The sequence below is a fragment of the Acartia tonsa genome, chromosome 15 (assembly GCF_053477335.1).
Source record: "Acartia tonsa isolate MP-2025a chromosome 15, ASM5347733v1, whole genome shotgun sequence".
NCBI lineage: Eukaryota > Metazoa > Arthropoda > Copepoda > Calanoida > Acartiidae > Acartia > Acartia tonsa.
This window is the reverse complement of record NC_137274.1, coordinates 12882647-12903125: the sequence shown is the minus strand read 5'-3', so window position 1 is coordinate 12903125 and position 20479 is coordinate 12882647. Positions and strand designations below refer to the sequence as shown.

Sequence of the window (20479 nt, the reverse complement as noted above, 5' to 3'; positions counted from 1 at the left end):
AGATATTCCTCATTATTATTTTAAAAGATTATCGCAAAAAATCAAGATATTTGTTTAAATTTGTAAGCAAATCAAAGATTTTCTTTCATTCCGGAGGCAGAGATTCTTAACAATTCATGTACAAAGTTTTTTTTTTTTGTTCACTCCGGAAGCTGGGATTCCATTAATCCACGCGTAAAGATTTTTTTTTCATTCCGAGAGCAGAGATTCGTAGTAATATACGTACCTAGCGGTTTCGGACAATTTTAAACCTTGAGAAAATACTTTAGCAATTATTTTCCTAGGTATATATATTTTTCGTTCATGTTTAAGCATTTATAATAACGAACACGATGTATGGTATTATTAAAATATTGATTATTATTTTATCTGAATGCCACAGAATTAATTTAAGATAAACTATGCATATTTTAAATTAACTCTACCTTCATTTTATCGTATATATTAAAATACTGCTTCAATGTATTTATTTTAAAAAGAAATTAACCATTTCTTAAGATTTATAAGTAACGCAAATTTTGATACAATTTTGTTTAAACTTTCAGATCGATGCAAGATTTTTTTCATTTGAAATGCAAACTTAAGTTTTTTATACGTTTACGCAAGTTTTTTCAATGATTTAAGTCTTTTCGGGACCAGGGATCTTTTTCGCGGAAAATTTCCTAGGTACCTGCACAGATATAAACATTTTTATCCTTGTTGGATTGAAATTTGATATGATAAGAAATTAACAAAATGAGAGTTTTACATCATTTAAATATTTCTTTATGATTTATTATAATCACATAAATAATTTAATATAACATGCATATTAAAATATTACTATTTACCTTTGAACTGATGTACCTAAAGAGAAATTGCAGATTCAGCATTTTAAAGTTCTTTTCTTATATCGAGCTTTTGTTTTATTTTGGTAATTTAATTTGCATATTTCAATTGCAATTTTATTTTACGCAATTTTGATTCACGAAGATTTAAAATTATGAAATTTTAATTTTCCGATGTTTAATGATTTTTATGGTCATATTTATTTAGATTTAAGTATCTATTTTATTAAAACATGTTAGATTTAAGGATCTTACCTATCTTATCTTAAAAATGTTTAGATGTAAGCCCGAGTATTTTTCCGCTGGAAACAATGCTAATTATTGAGAAGTTTTTTATGAAATTCTATTTTTCTTTTCTAGCAAAAAGATTTAGTAGAAAAAATGTCATTATTTAATCTTTCTTTCTTTTGATGAAAAAAGTTTGAGTTGATTATTTAATTATCGATGCGATTTTTAGTATAAAAATCATTTGCCTATTATTATGTAGATACCTAATCAAAGTTTAGGTACTATTGATTATTAATTCATGTATTCGCAATTACATGGTCTGTAATTCTAATTTTAATTGAGATTATGAGGCCATGATATAATGAGATGTGTGAGTGGTAAATGTGCAATTCATGAATGTTGAATGCTTTTCCCATTCCTTATTCCTATCCTTATGTGGTAGTGGACTCGGTTTGAGTTATTGTGGTATTCGCGAGTTACCCTAATTAATTTTAGGCCTTATGGCCATAACATTTTAAACTCTTGTGGTTTATGTGTTGTGAGATTGTGATTTCGTGGACACTGTCTGCACGCATATTGCAAAGATGAGGTATTGTGTTCGATTCCCAGTGAATAGACGGGTGTGTTTCGGTATGTATTTCCTGTATTCCCTGTCAAGTTCGAACCCATTAATCCCTGTTTCCTTACACCAAATTTCCTAGAGAATGAGTGTGTTACGCGGCATTCCTAACTATCTCCGCGCGGCGCGTGGCTTGTAAACAGACAAAAGAAACGCGCACTTTTTCTTTGATTAGTCCCACATGAGGAGCTACGTGATTGAAAATAATGTATTGCTTGAATATACATGTGCTCTGATGTGTGGAATATCTCAAATAAGCCTTCTGCTTAGTTTGACATCATAATGTGGTAAGAATTTATCTTAATTCTTAATAATAAGTGTAGTATGGTATATTTTTACGAAGAAATTTAAAACATTAATTTTTCAACAAATAGACCATTTAACTGCTAACTTTTGACATACGAATATTTTCCTTAATTTTATTGATCATTTGAATCTAAAATTATCAATTTCTGATGCTACTTAATATGTTTCGTGCCAATTTAAAGTTTTTTAGAAATTTTATATTTTTAATTAAATTGAAATCACGCAACCTCGATATACAAAAATAATAAGCCATTAATATTATGAAATTAATTGTTATATTTTTGTTTTAGATGCACCGTTTTCATGGTAATAAATACACATTTGTAAACATTCACATGTTGGTCATTCGGAGGGCTTGGAGATTAAGATTTCGTGTACGGCAAGGCATGCGTACCGAAACAATTGGGTACCTGTGGTAATGTATAAGATTTAGTACCTGTGGTATTATATAAGATTGGGTACCTGTGTTAATGTATAAGATTGGGTACCTGTGGTAATGTATAAGATTGGGTACCTGTGGTAATGTATAAGATTGGGTACCTGTGGTAATGTATAAGAGCACTGATAGGTACTTCTCCCTCCTCTAGTACGATCCTCTCTGTATGTCATAACAGTATTTCAAACATTAGTAAGAACTAAAGGGGAGGTAGGGAACATTGATTTTATTTTGAATGGTTGGTTCATTAAATTAAGTATACAAACTTTCTAACTACTAATTGTTTTCAAGAGAAGGCTTAATTTTGTGTATCATAATTTATCAACAGAAGGCTTAATTTTGTGTATTATAATTAGGGATATACATCAACTTATTGGCCATTGTCTTATAACCAGTGTTAAAAATACATTTATACGGTCTTAATTTAATTGTGAAGCTTTTCTATAATTAGGGCCTACCGTACGTCGTTACATTATAATGAATCTTATAAATAATTTAGGCATGTTAGAATGGACCTGTAGATTTAAAACTTTTTTTCCCTCCATTTTTTGATATTGTATTTGATTCCTAAATCAACTAGGTACTACAAAGCAAAGCATCTCTATAATAAAGGCCTAAGAAAGTATGTATGTTCTTTATTAATATCATGTAATTAAGACATTGCAACAAATTTATATACAATTTTTTAACATCTGAAAAAGTTCTGACACTCTACAAGTGTTAATGTTCGTTTGTCCAACCATTTGATTTTGGATGTTGTAATCCTTGTTGTATATAAACCTTTCATCCCAGCTTTTACCATGGAGGGGATATTGGCAGGAATACGGTTTAACCATTACCATCGAGCGAAAAAATCTAAAATAATATTTGGGGGGCAAATGGAGAATTCGCCAAATTTACGAATTTGGGGGGCAAATGGAGAATTCGCCAATTTTACGATGTGTTGCCCCCAAACGACAGCTGAAACACACGAATTTCGTGATTTTTCCCGAATTAATTTCGTTATTGGTATAAGCTGGAACATTGTGCTGTTTATTACAAGTCCCCAAAGTTTAATGATAACGTTTTCTTATTTGTTGGTTTTGCGGACTTTAATTGAATTTTGATTAGTTAGTTCATTAAGTTGAATGTCCAAACATTTCAACCACAAATTATAATCTATAAAGGTATAATTTTGTGAGTCATAATTAGGGATGTCCATCAATTTATCAGTCATTGTTTTATCCCTTTAGATCCCTGGTTTGAAATACTCTGCCTAATTGCTTCCAGCTTCATTCCCATTTTTAAACACTTCTCATATCTTAAAAAAGAATGGATTATGAAACCGAATAATATCCGCGAGATTAGAACCGGTTCTTAGTCGTATTATCAGCGGAAATATGTCTATAATATGGTTTTCTTTTGTACAGGTTTTCTTTGGTCAAGGCAATCCCCCCGCTCTGTCGATTTATTTTGCGCTCATCTGACATAGCAGCAGTAGGAACCAATTATAACGTCTTTAGTAAGGACACAGTGTTAAGCTGAGATTAATTCGAACCTATCACCTTCCCGACAATAAGCATTTGGGCCAGAGCTGGATCTTTAAATCACAGCGGTGCAACTGCCGATGCCTCTAGTGAGCCGATTTGTAAACCAGCTTACCTAATAGCGATCTTCAAATCAAAATTACATTAAAAAATGACTACTGCCACTGAGCCGATGGGTGTTTCAAAAGTGTTTACCACTGCCATTTTGATTTAAAGATCCATGTTTTTTTATTGGCAGCACTTGCAGTGGCAGTGACATTGGCAGAAGATAAAAACGGTGGATTCTTTAAAAACGATGCCATGATAGATAGATAGATAGAAAGATAGATAGCTAGATAGTTAGATAGATAGATAGATAGATAGATAGATAGATAGATAGATATATAGATAGATAGATAGATAGATAGATAGATAGATATATAGATAGATAGATAGATAGATAGATAGATAGATAGATAGATAGATAGATAGATAGATAGATAGATAGATAGATAGATAGATAGATAGATATATAGATAGATAGATAGATAGATAGATAGATAGATAGATAGATAGATAGATAGATAGATAGATAGATAGATAGATAGATAGATAGATAGATAGATAGATAGATAGATAGATAGATAGATAGATAGATAGATAGATAGATAGATATATAGATAGATAGATAGATAGATAGATAGATAGTCATATAGATAGTGGTACCTGCAGGCTGGACACTTCTTTCTGGTGGCCATGGTAACCTGCCAGCAAATATTAAGGGGGGTGAAACATGTGTGAATACTATAATACTAAGAAAGAATGAAACAAATCAGAGAGGGAGGGGACAATGGGCTGTTTATTATGCTAGTCCCCAAAGTTTTTAATAACATTTTCTTATTTGTTGGGTCAACAACTTTGGGAACTTTAGTGGATTTTGATTTGTCGGTGCATTCAGTTAAGTGTTCAAACGTTTCAACCACTAATTTTTATCCACAGAAGGGGTAATTTAGTGTATCATCATTGGGGATCAATTTATCGACTATTGTTTTATCACTGGTAAAGTGTAATCAGGATTTAGTTGGGAGAGAAATAGGTTTAAAGGGACTGTGTACGAAAAAGTTTCACATCTGATTATCAAACCCTAACACCATCTCATTCATAATAACTCAAAGAAGAGGCAAAACTGGCTCTTTTTTTCTTTAAAAAAGGCCTTTTTCACCCATTTTTACTAAAGCAGAAGTTTTTTTTTAATTTTATATAAATGTGCATTTAATTGTATTTTTTTCCTTCCATAGCTAAAACTAAAATAATAGTCAGTTTTTTTAACCGTTAAGACTACTTTTGACTAAAGTACTTTTAACTTTTGCTTCAAACAATTTTTTGCTACTTATTGACAAAATAAGCAATTTAAATTATCCTATTATATAAAGTGCTAAGCTTTTTTGTTTGTAGCAAAGGATCCCGCTAACCACTGAACCGATATGGTTCTCCTTTAAAGGGAAACATTGTATAGGCCCTATAGTTGTTTCAGGCTTTTATTTCTATAAATAAGTCTGGGTAGGATTTTAGACTATTTTTCTGCCCTTCCATATCACTTTGACTATAGAGCCCCTTGTTCAATATAAAATACAATAACAAAATTAATAGGTTTGAAAAAATATAATGTTTCAGCACCCCCTGGAGTCCTGCCTGGCAATTAGTTCCCCGCATACACACATAGTTCTTCTTGTTCTGCACTGTTCGCTTGAAGAATCCCTAGATAGATAGATAGATAGATAGATAGATAGATAGATAGATAGATAGATAGATAGATAGATAGATAGATAGATAGATAGATAGATAGATAGATAGATAGATAGATAGATAGATAGATAGATAGATAGATAGATAGATAGATAGATAGATAGATAGATAGATAGATAGATAGATAGATAGATAGATAGATAGATAGATAGATAGATAGATAGATAGATAGATAGATAGATAGATAGATAGATAGATAGATAGATAGATAGATAGATAGATAGATAGATAGATAGATAGATAGATAGATAGATAGATAGATAGATAGATAGATAGATAGATAGATAGATAGATAGATAGATAGATAGATAGATAGATAGATAGATAGATAGATAGATAGATAGATAGATAGATAGATAGATAGATAGATAGATAGATAGATAGATAGATAGATAGATAGATAGATAGATTGATTGATTGATAGATTGAAATAATGATAGATTGGTAGATTGAAAGATAGATCAATAGATCGATAATTTGATAGATAGATAGATAGATAGATAGATAGATAGATAGATAGATAGATAGATAGATAGATAGATAGATAGATAGATAGATTGATTGATAGATTGATTGATTGATTGATTGATAGATTGAAATAATGATAGATTGGTAGACTAAAAGATAGATCAATAGATCGATAGTTTGATAAATTGATTGATAGATAGACTGATAGATTAATAGATAGATAGATAACTAGATAGATAGATAGATAGATAGATAGATAGATAGATAGATAGATAGATAGATAGATAGATAGATAGATAGATAGATAGATGGATAGATAGATAGATAGATAGATAGATAGATAGATAAATTGGTTCAGTAGTTAGCGAGATCTTTCGCTATAGACTAATAAAAAGCTTACTACTTTATATAATATGAGATATGAACATCACGCACCCCTAATAGCAGCAGTAGGTTATTATATAGATAGATAGATAGACAGACAGACAGACATATAGATTGATAGAATGATTAATAGATAGATTGATTGATTGATTGATTGAAAGAAGGATGATGCTGTGAGTATTGGTGCAAAAAATATTACGTAACAAAAAAATTAGCCAATGAGAGGCCGTTATTGACCAATGGTAAAATTTATAGTGGACTCTCATTGGCTAATTTTTTTTGTTACGTCATATTTTTTGCACCAATACTCACAGCATCAAGAAGGATAGATTGGTAGATTGAAAGATAGATCAATAGATCGTTAGTTTGATAAATAGATTGATAGATAGACTGATAGATTAATAGATAGATAGATAACTAGATAAATAACTAGATAGATAGATAGTTACCTTACAACTTTCGCATGAGAAGATACCATAATGGAATCCAGATATTTTATCACCGCAAATTGGACAGGGACTGAAATAAAAATTAAAAATAACAGGAACGTCCAAGCTTTTTGATTTCAGGGGGGTAAAATGAGGGGTTTCATAGGTTTGAGGGGAAATCTAATATAATTTTTTTTCTTATAAAAAAATTGACATTTGTATCTTGACTGTAGCTTGACTAAAAGACTAACAGATAATCAGCCGATTTTTCCTGTTATTCTATAAACAGTTGATTATATTTATAAATCTATAATCAGCTAATTTTACCTGTTAATCAGCTGTTGTCTAGAAATTCCGGCGTGCACAGGAAGACTCAAAGCCCCCACGGCCCCATCCTCATCACCCCCCTCCGCGCCTCCCGGCCCTCCTAGCCGCGGCAGGGGGGAGGAAGTGATGGGGGCCGGGGATGGGTAATGGCGGGTGGGGGCCGGACTGTCCAGGGGGGAAGGGGCTGAGCTGTAGGAGAAAAGGGAGGCGTCGGAGTTGTTTCTGGACAGGTTGGGGGTAGTCCTGAAGAATAAAATGAATCATTTCTAAAAGCGAAAAGTGTTGGAGCCTGTCCTTCTGTCTGACAGTCATTCTGTCTGACAGTCATTCTGTCTGTATATCCTTCTGTCTGTCTGTCTCACTGTCTAACTTTCTAACTGTCCTTCTGTCTGTATATCCTTCTTCCTGTCTTTCTTTTGGTCTGACTGTCTTTCTGACTTTCAGTCCTTCAGTATGTCTATCCTTTTGTCTGTCTGTCCTTCTGACTATCTTATTGTCTGTCTGTCCTACTGATAACTGTCCTTTTGTCTGTCTATTCTATTGTCAGACTGTCTTTTTGTCTGTCTATTCTACTATTTTAAATGGTATATCAAAAATTTACTATGGCACCAATAGAATCATACTACTAAGCTAAAAATATGAATAGGCCCCAAAATAACTTTTTGGGGGGATTTTAAAGTTTGTTTTTAAATAGGGAAATTTTTGTACCTGTGTGATGAACTCTGACATGAAGAGCTGTATTCAGAAATTCTCCTAAAAATATTCATTAGATGCAGGATCCAATATTTAAGCAAAGCTAGAGGCAGGATCCAATATTTAGGCAAAGCCAGAGGCAGGATCCAATGTTTAAGTGAATCTAGAGGCAGGATCCAATATTTAAGCAAAGCTAGAGGCAGGATCCAATGTTTAAGCAAAGCTAGAGGCAGGATCCAACGCCAACACAATGTGCAAATTTTTAAGTACAAAGTGGATTATTTAACAAAAACATTATGAACATGCAGTAGTAGGATTTTCTATAATTAGAATCGGTCTGTCAGCCTGTAATGGATAGTTTTTTGCTGTTAATTTAGGCATGTTAAATTTGACTTGTCAATTTCAATCTTGGCATGTGGTAATGTAATTGTGACAGAGAGACAAACACACAGAAAAACTTTTTGTGACACACAGAAAACTGTCCTGAATTTGTATTAATTTTGAGGAACAAGACTCCAGTTACGTCATATTTTTCTTTCCCGAAAAAGGGAAGGGGGAAAGAAAAAAAAGGGAAGGGGGGAAGAAAAAAGAGATGGGAGAAAAGGGGGTTTTCCCCATCTCTTTTGAAGAGATTTTCTTCCCCCCTTCCCTTTTTCGGGAAAGAAAAATATGACGTCACTGGAGTCTTGTTCCTCAAAATTAATACAAATTCGGGACAGTTTTCTGTGTGTCACTTTTTGTACACTTTTTGTTTTAGAGGCCCATACAGATATTTTGGTATAAATTTGGGAAAGCATACATATATTTCATTTAAACCAATGGCTGAAGATACAATTGTTATACAGAAAGTCTGATGTAACAGGACTAATATAAAGATTAACAAGTCAATGGTAGAGCTGGTAAACAAATTCAATATTCGATTGTGTTTTCCCATCGGCATTAATTGAGCATGAATTGGATGAATGAGAAATAAAGGAGTATAAGGGAAAAAAAAGATAAGTTCTAGTGACTACAAATCTTTCTATAAATTTTTAAATTGTACGGTATGGTGTATTTAAGATGGCGGGCGTACAAATCTTTATTTACCTCGATTGTAAAGGGGACAGGGATGGAGAATACCACTCTGAGTGGAAGGCAGAATCCGGAGAAGGGGTGGGAGCAGGTACAAAGGGCGCTGGGCCGGGCACATTGCGCAGGGGAGAGGGGGAGGCTATCGGGGCATTGCGCAGCGGGGGGACGGAAGGTGCTCCGCTGTTTGGATTGCGCAAACCCGAGAAGGGGGAGGCGTGGACTGGCGAGTTCTGGGAGTGGGAGTGGTGGAGGGAGGAAGAAGGGGGGTGTTGAGAAAGATGGAGGGAGGATATAGAGGGATGGAGAGAGGAAGTGGGGGAGTGATGGGTCAGTTTTGCGGATTTTATATTTTGTATTGGGGGAGAGGTTACTTGTGGCAGGCTACAAATTTCAGAATCGTATTCCTTAATAAACAAAAAAAACAATCAGAAAACTAGAATTAAACTGAAATGTTTGTCTGCATGTTAGTCAAGTATATCTGTCTGTCTGGCTGTATGGTTGTATTTTGTGTATCTGTCTTTCTGTTTGTCTGTCTGTCTGGTCTATTTGTTTTCCGTTAGTTTGTCTTTCTGTCTGTCTGTTTGTCAATCAATCTATTAATAAATCAATCTACTAACTATCAATTTATTAATCTATCTATCTATCAATCTATCAACCTTTCAATCTATCAATGGATCAATCTAACAATCTATTAATCTATCTTCCATTCTATATATCAATCGTTATATCAATCTATCAATCTATCTATATGTCTATCATTCTATCAATACATTCATCTATCAATCTATAAAAAAATCTATCAATCTATCTATCCATCAATCTATATCAATCTATCAGTCTATCAATCCGTTGACATATCTATGTGTCAATCAATCTATAAATATAACTATTAATCTATCAATCTATTAATCTATAAATCTATCAATGGAACAATATATTAATCTATCAATCTACTAATCTATCAATCTATCCTTATACCTTGTGTAGTAAAGGTGGAAGGGAAGAAGTTTGGCAAATGTTTGAATGAACTAAAGATCATAAAAAAAAGATCAAATTAATCTTAAATTAAAATAGTGCAGCAAGAAAAACTTAAAATGGTGAGACTCTATAATTCCCTATGTCTGTTTGTGTGTCTGTCTAATAGGAAGATGATTAAACTCCTTCCACAGATTATGATGTCATACAATATAATAACCAATGAGAGGCCAGTATACACTGTAATTGAACAATGGTAAATTTTATGCTGGCCTCTCATTGGTTATTTTATCGTATGAAGGGGCTTTAATCATCTTCATCTAATAGAATTACTCAAGAGACATATTGTCTGATTCCACTAAAAGGAGAATACTAAAGGAACATACAAGAGTTCTCATTGGTTGAAATTGTGTACACATTTTGTTATGTAACAGCATATTTTTTTCATTAAGATTTGCTAAAAGAACCCAAACAATTTGCGTTAAAAAACTTTGGGTACCAGTGTAATTTACCTGATTTGGGGACTAAACAAACTGGTGGCATTTCTTGTTTAATGGTATAACTCGAGAGAGAGGGTCTATAATACAATATTAATGGATTTATTATTTCTTGTTTAATTGTATAACTCGAGAGAGAGGGTCTAAAATACAATATTATTGGATTTATTATTTCTTGTTTAATGGTATAACTCGAAAGAGAGGGTCTAAAATACAATATTAATGGATTTATTATTTCTTGTTTAATTGTATAACTCGAGAGAGAGGGTCTAAAATACAATATTATTGGATTTATTATTTCTTGTTTAATGGTATAACTCGAAAGAGAGGGTCTAAAATACAATATTAATGGATTTATTATTACTTGTTTAATGGTATAACTTGAGAGAGAGGGTCTATAATACAATATTAATAGATTTATTATTACTTGTTTAATGGTATAACTCGAGAGAGATGGTCTATAATACAATATTAATGGATTTATTATTTCTTGTTTAATGGTATAACTCAAGAGAGAGGGTCTATAATACAATATTAATGGATTTATTATTTCTTGTTTAATGGTATAACTCGAGAGAGAGGGTCTATAATACAATATTAATGGATTTATTATTTCTTGTTTAATGTTATAACTTGAGAGAGAGGGTCTATAATACAATATTAATGGATTTATTATTTCTTGTTCAATGGTATAACTCAAGATAGAGGGTCTATAATACAATATTAATGGATTTATTATTTCTTGTTTTATGGTATAACTCGAGAGAGAGGGTCTATAATACAATATTAATGGATTTATTATTTCTTGTTTTATGGTATAACTCGAGAGAGAGGGTCTATAATACAATATTAATGGATTTATTATTTCTTGTTTTATGGTATAACTCGAGAGAGAGGGTCTATAATACAATATTAATGGATTTATTATTTCTTGTTTTATGGTATAACTCGAGAGAGAGGGTCTATAATACAATATTAATAGATTTATTATTTCTTGTTTACTGGTATAACTTGAGAGAGAGGGTCTTTAATACAATATTAATAGATTTATTATTTCTTGTTTAATGGTATAACTCGAGAGAGAGGGTCTATAATACAATATTAATGGATTTATTATTTCTTGTTTAATGGTATAACTCAAGAGAGAGGGTCTATAATACAATATTAATGGATTTATTATTTCTTGTTTAATGGTATAACTCGAGAGAGAGGGTCTATAATACAATATTAATGGATTTATTATTTCTTGTTTAATGTTATAACTTGAGAGAGAGGGTCTATAATACAATATTAATGGATTTATTATTTCTTGTTCAATGGTATAACTCAAGATAGAGGGTCTATAATACAATATTAATGGATTTATTATTTCTTGTTTTATGGTATAACTCGAGAGAGAGGGTCTATAATACAATATTAATGGATTTATTATTTCTTGTTTTATGGTATAACTCGAGAGAGAGGGTCTATAATACAATATTAATGGATTTATTATTTCTTGTTTTATGGTATAACTCGAGAGAGAGGGTCTATAATACAATATTAATGGATTTATTATTTCTTGTTTTATGGTATAACTCGAGAGAGAGGGTCTATAATACAATATTAATAGATTTATTATTTCTTGTTTACTGGTATAACTTGAGAGAGAGGGTCTTTAATACAATATTAATAGATTTATTATTTCTTGTTTAATGGTATAACTCGAGAGAGAGGGTCTATAATACAATATTAATGGATTTATTATTTCTTGTTTAATGGTATAACTCAAGAGAGAGGGTCTATAATACAATATTAATGGATTTATTATTTCTTGTTTAATGGTATAACTCGAGAGAGAGGGTCTATAATACAATATTAATGGATTTATTATTTCTTGTTTAATGTTATAACTTGAGAGAGAGGGTCTATAATACAATATTAATGGATTTATTATTTCTTGTTCAATGGTATAACTCAAGATAGAGGGTCTATAATACAATATTAATGGATTTATTATTTCTTGTTTTATGGTATAACTCGAGAGAGAGGGTCTATAATACAATATTAATGGATTTATTATTTCTTGTTTTATGGTATAACTCGAGAGAGAGGGTCTATAATACAATATTAATGGATTTATTATTTCTTGTTTTATGGTATAACTCGAGAGAGAGGGTCTATAATACAATATTAATGGATTTATTATTTCTTGTTTTATGGTATAACTCGAGAGAGAGGGTCTATAATACAATATTAATAGATTTATTATTTCTTGTTTACTGGTATAACTTGAGAGAGAGGGTCTTTAATACAATATTAATAGATTTATTATTTCTTGTTTAATGGTATAACTCGAGAGAGAGGGTCTATAATACAATATTAATGGATTTATTATTTCTTGTTTAATGGTATAACTCAAGAGAGAGGGTCTATAATACAATATTAATGGATTTATTATTTCTTGTTTAATGGTATAACTCGAGAGAGAGGGTCTATAATACAATATTAATGGATTTATTATTTCTTGTTTAATGTTATAACTTGAGAGAGAGGGTCTATAATACAATATTAATGGATTTATTATTTCTTGTTCAATGGTATAACTCAAGATAGAGGGTCTATAATACAATATTAATGGATTTATTATTTCTTGTTTTATGGTATAACTCGAGAGAGAGGGTCTATAATACAATATTAATGGATTTATTATTTCTTGTTTTATGGTATAACTCGAGAGAGAGGGTCTATAATACAATATTAATGGATTTATTATTTCTTGTTTTATGGTATAACTCGAGAGAGAGGGTCTATAATACAATATTAATGGATTTATTATTTCTTGTTTTATGGTATAACTCGAGAGAGAGGGTCTATAATACAATATTAATAGATTTATTATTTCTTGTTTACTGGTATAACTTGAGAGAGAGGGTCTTTAATACAATATTAATAGATTTATTATTTCTTGTTTAATGGTATAACTCGAGAGAGAGGGTCTATAATACAATATTAATGGATTTATTATTTCTTGTTTACTGGTATAACTTGAGAGAGAGGGTCTATAATACAATATTAATAGATTTATTATTTCTTGTTTACTGGTATAACTCAAGAGATGGTCTATAATACAATATTAATGGATTTATTATTACTTGGATCTTGTACCAGATTATAAGGTCCTCTGATAAAGTTAAACTTGTAGACTGCTTAAATAAGGATCTTCTCCCTCCACGCCCTTGTCCACATCCCTTCCCTTCCCTTTGAATGGACGAACAGACTAATAAATGACAAGGGAAATAGCAACCTAAATTTCCGACCACTCCTTTTCGTTTTTTTCTCACTTTATCACTCTATCTCTCACATTATCTCTATTTAAAACAGTTTTTTTAGTCTCGAGGAGCCGAAGGCCAAGGTCTAACAAATCTGGTCATAATTGTATGATTTTTATTTTAATATTTATATAAAATTTTCTGTAATACGATGCTATACACGATTTTTCAGTATGGCTGAGATCCGGTTTTAATCCAGATGATATTAATCGGTTTTGAAGCCATACTTGAGAAAAATTCCGTTTATAAAAATTCATCGACTTACCTATTATGAAGAGAAAAAGCTGAATAAATTTGTCCCATCGGTTGGGTTTTCATCCCTAGAACATAAAAAAACATAAAACATTTTGATCAGTGACAAATTAAGCCCCGTCTTACGAAGCAGTACATACAATAGTACACCAAGCTACTGCTTAGTACCAGGTGTACTTTACAATTTTTCATAATATATTTAAATTTTAATTGTATGACTAATAGTAAATGTTTAGGGTGGCACTGAGTAGGCTTCCCTAAAATTAGGAATATGCGTATCCAAGATGTTTGCATTGCCTTTTTTTTAGGTTGGCATTAAGTTAACAAGATATAAAAAAAATAATAATGTCAAAATAGATGTAGGAAAACTTAAATGGACAGGGGAAAATGAGAAGGCAAGAAGGGTAACAACATATTTCAAGGCTGATTTTCCTTCAACTTTAAAACCATTTCTGTAATTGCTAATGTAATTACATTCTTCAATATTACATATAGATTTAAAAAGTTCATCTTTAAGATTTTTTACAAATTTTTTGGGGAATATTCTCATTTAAAAGATGTTTTTCATGACAAAAATTATTCCAGAGTCTTTCAAATGAAAATAATGGAAACCAAACCATTCATTTTTTTTAAATTTGGCTATTGGAATATAAAACTCATTATATTTTCTTAGTTGCCTTTGATTTCTTAGATTATTTCTAATCCATAACATAGCAATTAATTTCTATAAAAAGCACAACAATCTATAGTATCAGGATCTCTGTCTGTCTGTCTGTACCAAAGAATCTTGCTAAACGCTAAATAATGATACACAAATTTACCCATTCTATAAATAAGAATTATTGGTTTAAACGTTTGGACACTAAACTTAATGAACCAACCAATCAAATTTCAATAAAAATAAGCCAAAGAATAAGAAATCATTATAAAACTTTGGTGACTAGTGTAATAAACAGTCAATTGTCCCCTTCCTTCCTGGCAATACCTGCGGTTAAGAAAGCTGGAGGTGTCTGGAGGCCGCTAGCACCTTGGCACCCATCAGGATGCGGTTCTGGGTCACCTTTCATACCAGTTCTAAAATAGGAATCATTAAAATGTAACAAACAAGGTTTACAACATCCATAAAAGCGAAGCTAGGAAACAGTATGCCAAACGAATATTGACACTTGTAGAGTGTCAGAACTGAATAAATAGTACGTAAATTGTACGTAAATTTGTTGAAAAAATGCTTAAATACAGGATAATATTTAAAGACATACATACATTTTTAGGACTTGATTATAGATAAGTTTCCCTTATAACATTGTACTTTGTTGTCCTAAAATCATGCCAATAATCATATCACCTAAAAATTTGCTGTTAAAAAAGTTTTTAAAAAATGTTTAAAATGGACGTACAGACATTCTGGTAACGTTTATAGAGCTACTGCGCTTTCTACTACATGAATCACCATGCAAAGTTTGAAAGCAATAGGACAATGCTAAAGTTAACGAAAAGAGCTAACCGTGATGGACGGACGTAAGGACGAACCAACCCTAATTATAGAATAGTGCCTGAGTGTTTTGGGCCAAGACATTCCTCCTACTCTGACTATTTATGTCACACAATGACATAGCAGCAGTAGGAACAATTTTTAACGGCTTTATTTATGACGTGGCGTTAGGCTGGATTCGAACCTAACACCTCCACGACAACGAGCGGTTGCGCTACGTGTTGAGCCACGGTCGCGAGTTATGTTCTATCTAATAAAATAAATTCTATATTACTTATTTGTGAAGTCATCAGATCAATAATAAACACATTTTATAAAAAGCCGTATAGTCGACATGAATCTTAGAAAATGCATATCAATATAATTAATGTATACAGTTTTAACAGGGACCTCTAGAGAGGAGAACTGTTTATTTCACTAGTCCCCAGTGTTTTATCTGAGTTGAGTGTCCAAAGTGTTCAACAACTAAATGTAATCTACAGAAGGGATAATTTTGTGTATGGGGAATGTACAATTTATCTGCCATTGTCTTATCCCTTTAGATCCCTGGTGATCACACAATAACAAAATGAACCTGTAATCTGTTGCTATGTCCATCTCTTGTTCTTGTTCTGGTATTGGTCTGAAATAAAATACTTTTTATTTATGACAATAAAATAGTTATTTCTCGCATCGTATTATAACGGCTTTCCGCGGATATAGAATGTACAATTAAAAGATTAAAACCAGTTTTTTTTAGCCCCGAGGTGCCGAAGGACATTTTTTGTTGATCAGTATAGAAAAAAATGCTGACATTTTTAAAATTAAAATTGCGCGGCTTGTGTTAATAGTAGAAAAATGTTACGCATATCGTTAGAACTGCTAAGAAGTATATTTTTTGGAAATATAAGAACGATTCCTGTGCAACATATAGATAGGGAGCTACACGTTAAAATGTCCCAACTGATTTAAAACTTGACTTGCGAGGAAATTTTGGGACATTTTACCACCTAGCTCCTAGATTATTTGTAGCACAGGAACTGTTCTTATATTTCCAAAAAAACAGTTCATAGCAGTTCTAACGGTATGCGTAACCTTTTTCTGCCATTAACAAAGCCGCACAATTTGAATTTTAAAAATGTCCGCACGTCTTTTTGCAAGAATTATTGTCTAATATTCACTAATATACTCGCAAGTCAAGTTTTGAGTCCGTTAGGACATTGTAACACATAGCTCCCTAACTATACGTAACACAAGAATCGTTCTTATATCTCAAAAAAATAAACTTCTTAGCGGTTCTAACAGTATGCGTAACATTTTTCTACTGTTAACACAAGCCGCGCAATTTTAATTTTAAAAATGTCAGCATTTTGTTTGAACACCCTTTAGGTACACACAAACCGGTTATTTTTTTGTACGCTAAAATATACCTTGATTGGGTTGGGGTAGTTGCTCCTCCCATATCCATCTGGTCATCATCTCCCTATATTATGAATTATTAAAATCCAAATTTAACAGTAATAGGATGTCTGTTGTCTGCCTATGCGAAGCTTAAGATCTTGATAACTGCTAAAAGAATATAGATCTCTTTTATATGTCTATAATCCATTAAAAATAAAATTAGTAAATATATTCTGTCACCACCTTGAAAGAGAATTTAAACAAGGATGACAACATCCATAAATAGCAAAGCACAAAAATCATGAATAAGAATAAGGACAAAGAGATTTAAAGAGCATTTGTTAAAAATCAAGAATATTGGAGAGAAAATCACGTAACCTTTCTTACAATTTTCTAATATGACTGACGGACTGATAGTCAAAGTGAATTACATATTGGATGCTCAAAACAACAGAAAATTTATTTTTGATACTATTATCCATAAAAACGAATAAAAAACGTTTTTATACAACTTTTGGGGCTAGTGTAATAATCAGCCCATTGTCCCCCCCCCCTCTCTCTGACTCTGATAGAGATATAAATAATTTCTTATCAAGTCATGGAGGGTACTTTTAGAGATCCTACCAATCTTAAACAAGGATGATAACAGCCATAAGTAGCGAAGAACTAAAAATTCATGGAAGGACAAACAGACAATTAAAGCATCATGTCTTTTTATTTATAACCAACTGAAGATTGTTTTAAACATGAAACACTGTGTATTGGACTTATCAAATAAAAATAACATGTTTAATTAAACTGTGTTGATCACTCTATGTAAATAAATTATAAGGAAGATTTTCAGTTGAAAAATATGCAATAATTCATTTTCTGAAATGATGATACAAAATATTTTGAATGTCTTTTTTATGCATGACCGACAGACTTACGGACAAAGTATATTATATACTTGATGCTCATTGATACAGTGAATCTTCACTAAAAATTTCAGATGTCTATCTTCAATAGAAAATAGCATTTCCTCCATGGCGGACAGACAAATTTAATTATAGAGTAGCTTCGCTACTCTATAATAACCTGTTTCTCAACCGTACAATCCATGGGGCTCTCCTCCCCCTCCCCACCATAGGGGGTGGGTGTTGGGGGGGCCGGGCACACATTTGGGGGGAAGTTGTGGGGGGAAAGGAGAAGGGGAGGATCGGTGGTGGGCAGAGGGGGGATTTCTTCAAGTGATTCCTAAAAAGATGAAGTATAATAAATTGCCATTTTTCGCGGTCGTAAAGGACATATCTTATAAAGAAAAATATGATTCAATCAAATAGCGAAAACTGAGATCTAAAATGAGCATCGCCCTTCCAACACTGCGTATGACCGAGTACAACCGCGAGACAATTTATTACACTCCATCCATAAAACAAAGATGACAATAATGGATATAGGATATACGTGGATATATTAACAGGGAAAAAATTGTAGACATCATAGGTTGCTAACATAGACCTTATTTATTGGCCAGTTCGTTCATCCAGTAGGAGGGGAGAAGTTTTCCCCTAAGCGTGACAGACGGACATTTCGAATAATAGAGTAGCTTCAAAACTAAAAAAAGTAACAGGAGATCTGTTTGTGGGTAATGCAAAGGATCTCACTGACAGTGACCTCTGAACCGATATGGTTCTCTTTTGCACTGAAACTTTTCATTGAACATTCCCAAACTTTTTAACCAATAATTTTTATTCGGAGGGTTCATTTTATCTGTTATTATTTGGAAGGTACACCAATTTATCTTTAAATGTCTTATCTCTTACAACCCCTGAAATACATGTGTTCTAAAATCATAGAAGGATAGTTAACATAAGATTTTATTTAATTTTTGTAGATTTTTATTATGATTTTGGAGGATTTTTTTACAAAAACAATTTTAGTGATCTGGCTACCATAGCGATCCTATTTTTTAAGAATCCAAATCAGGGCTCGGCAGCCGCGCGTCAGCTGCAACAAAGCCTAAAATAGAACCTGTTTGGAACCTGCCGAGCCCTGGAATTTATATGTACCTGTTTGTCTCCGCTATTAGCTTCTATATTGGTCCAATTACCTTTAAAATATAAGGATGTAAACTTAAAAGAGTTGACTTAAAGACTTTAATTAAGTATAGAAAGGCATCGTATATGCTTCGAAATTGTATATCATTTGCTTTGGCTGTCTGTTTGTCTGTCTGTTAGTCTGTTTGTCTGTCCGTCTGTTTGTTTGTCTGTTTGACTGTCTGTCTGTTGACTGTCTGTTTGTCTATCTGTTTGTTTGTTTGCCTGTTTGTCTATCTGTTTTTCTGTCTGTTTGTCTGTATGTTTGTCTGTCTGTTTGTCTAGGTTTGTCTGTCTGTTTGATTGTCTGACTGTCTGTCCGTTTGTCTTTCTAATTGTCTGTCTGTCTGTCTGTTAGTCTGTCTATTTGTCTGTTTGTTTGTCTATCTGTTTTTCTGTCTCCCTCTCTTTCTCTCTCTCTCTCTCTCTCTCTCTCTCTCTCTCTCTTTTTCTCTCTCTCTTATTTATCCAGGAGCGAGTGTTACTTTATTAGAGTACATGAAAATCTGGTGCAACATCCAAGTAATAATATATCCATACTTACCCTCCTCCATATTGTTGCTTTTAAAATAAAATTTAGATTTTTTTGAATTGACATTTAAAAGAAAATTTCTGAAATGAAATAATATTTCTCGCATCGCATAGGATATAAAAATGTACAATTATTAGATTGAAACCAGTTTTGTTTGCCCCGAGATGCCTAATACAAGGTCCATCAAAATTGATTTTAATCTTATGATTGCACATTTTTATATTCGTAGAAAACTGGATATAAAACGCTTCGATACATAATTTTTTTGTTCGGCTGAGAACCGGTTCTCGTCCAGCGAATATTAATCGGTTTTGAAGCCATACTGAAATATTGTCTAGGGGTCCTCAATTTCCAGTATGGCTTCGAAATTGACTAATATCAGTTGGATTAGAACCAGTTCTCAGCCATACTGAAAAACCATGTATTATTTTGTAGACAATTTTCCACGAATACTAAAAAATTCATAAAAGCAATACCAGTTTAGTTGTTTTAATCTTATATATTTTTTATTTTAATATTCGCGGAAAGCTGTCTATAATACGATGCGATAAATAACTATCTAGTTTGGCTTCAAAACCGATTGATATTCGCTGCATTAGAATCAGTTGAACCATTATAGACAATTTTCCTCGAATCAGGGAGGGAGGGGACATTAGTCTGTAAATTATTCTGAGCTGGATCTTTAAATCTGCAGCCGTTGCCGTTGCCGCTGCCTGAGGTACAGCCACTAACCTAATAGCAATCTTTAAATCAAATTGGTTACGCGTGGCCACGGCTTTAAATCTTTAAATGACAACCACTTTTTGAATTTCAGTAAAAATATGAAGAAAAAATAATAATAATACGTAAAAACTTCAATTATTT

The 20479-nt window shown here is 32.1% G+C and overlaps 1 protein-coding gene across 1 annotated transcript in view; it reads right to left on the bottom strand.

Moving 5' to 3' along the window:
- Positions 1-19691, bottom strand: part of LOC145306764 (nuclear hormone receptor FTZ-F1 beta-like) — a 33365-nt gene extending 13674 nt beyond the window's left edge. Inside the window, exons 1-17 of the mRNA XM_080149060.1 lie at positions 19628-19691; positions 19057-19097; positions 18083-18241; positions 17035-17087; positions 16200-16247; positions 15119-15207; positions 14147-14201; positions 10586-10650; positions 10077-10126; positions 9114-9502; positions 8043-8087; positions 7335-7577; positions 7029-7098; positions 5614-5679; positions 4648-4685; positions 3672-3716; positions 2521-2578 (exon numbers count right to left, since the gene is read on the bottom strand). Coding sequence (XP_080005186.1) covers positions 2521-2578; positions 3672-3716; positions 4648-4685; positions 5614-5679; positions 7029-7098; positions 7335-7577; positions 8043-8087; positions 9114-9502; positions 10077-10126; positions 10586-10650; positions 14147-14201; positions 15119-15207; positions 16200-16247; positions 17035-17087; positions 18083-18241; positions 19057-19097; positions 19628-19637 — 1524 coding nt within the window. The 5' untranslated portion in view covers positions 19638-19691. The remainder of the gene's footprint in view (positions 1-2520; positions 2579-3671; positions 3717-4647; positions 4686-5613; positions 5680-7028; positions 7099-7334; positions 7578-8042; positions 8088-9113; positions 9503-10076; positions 10127-10585; positions 10651-14146; positions 14202-15118; positions 15208-16199; positions 16248-17034; positions 17088-18082; positions 18242-19056; positions 19098-19627) is intronic.
- Between the last annotated feature and the right edge of the window lie 788 nt (positions 19692-20479).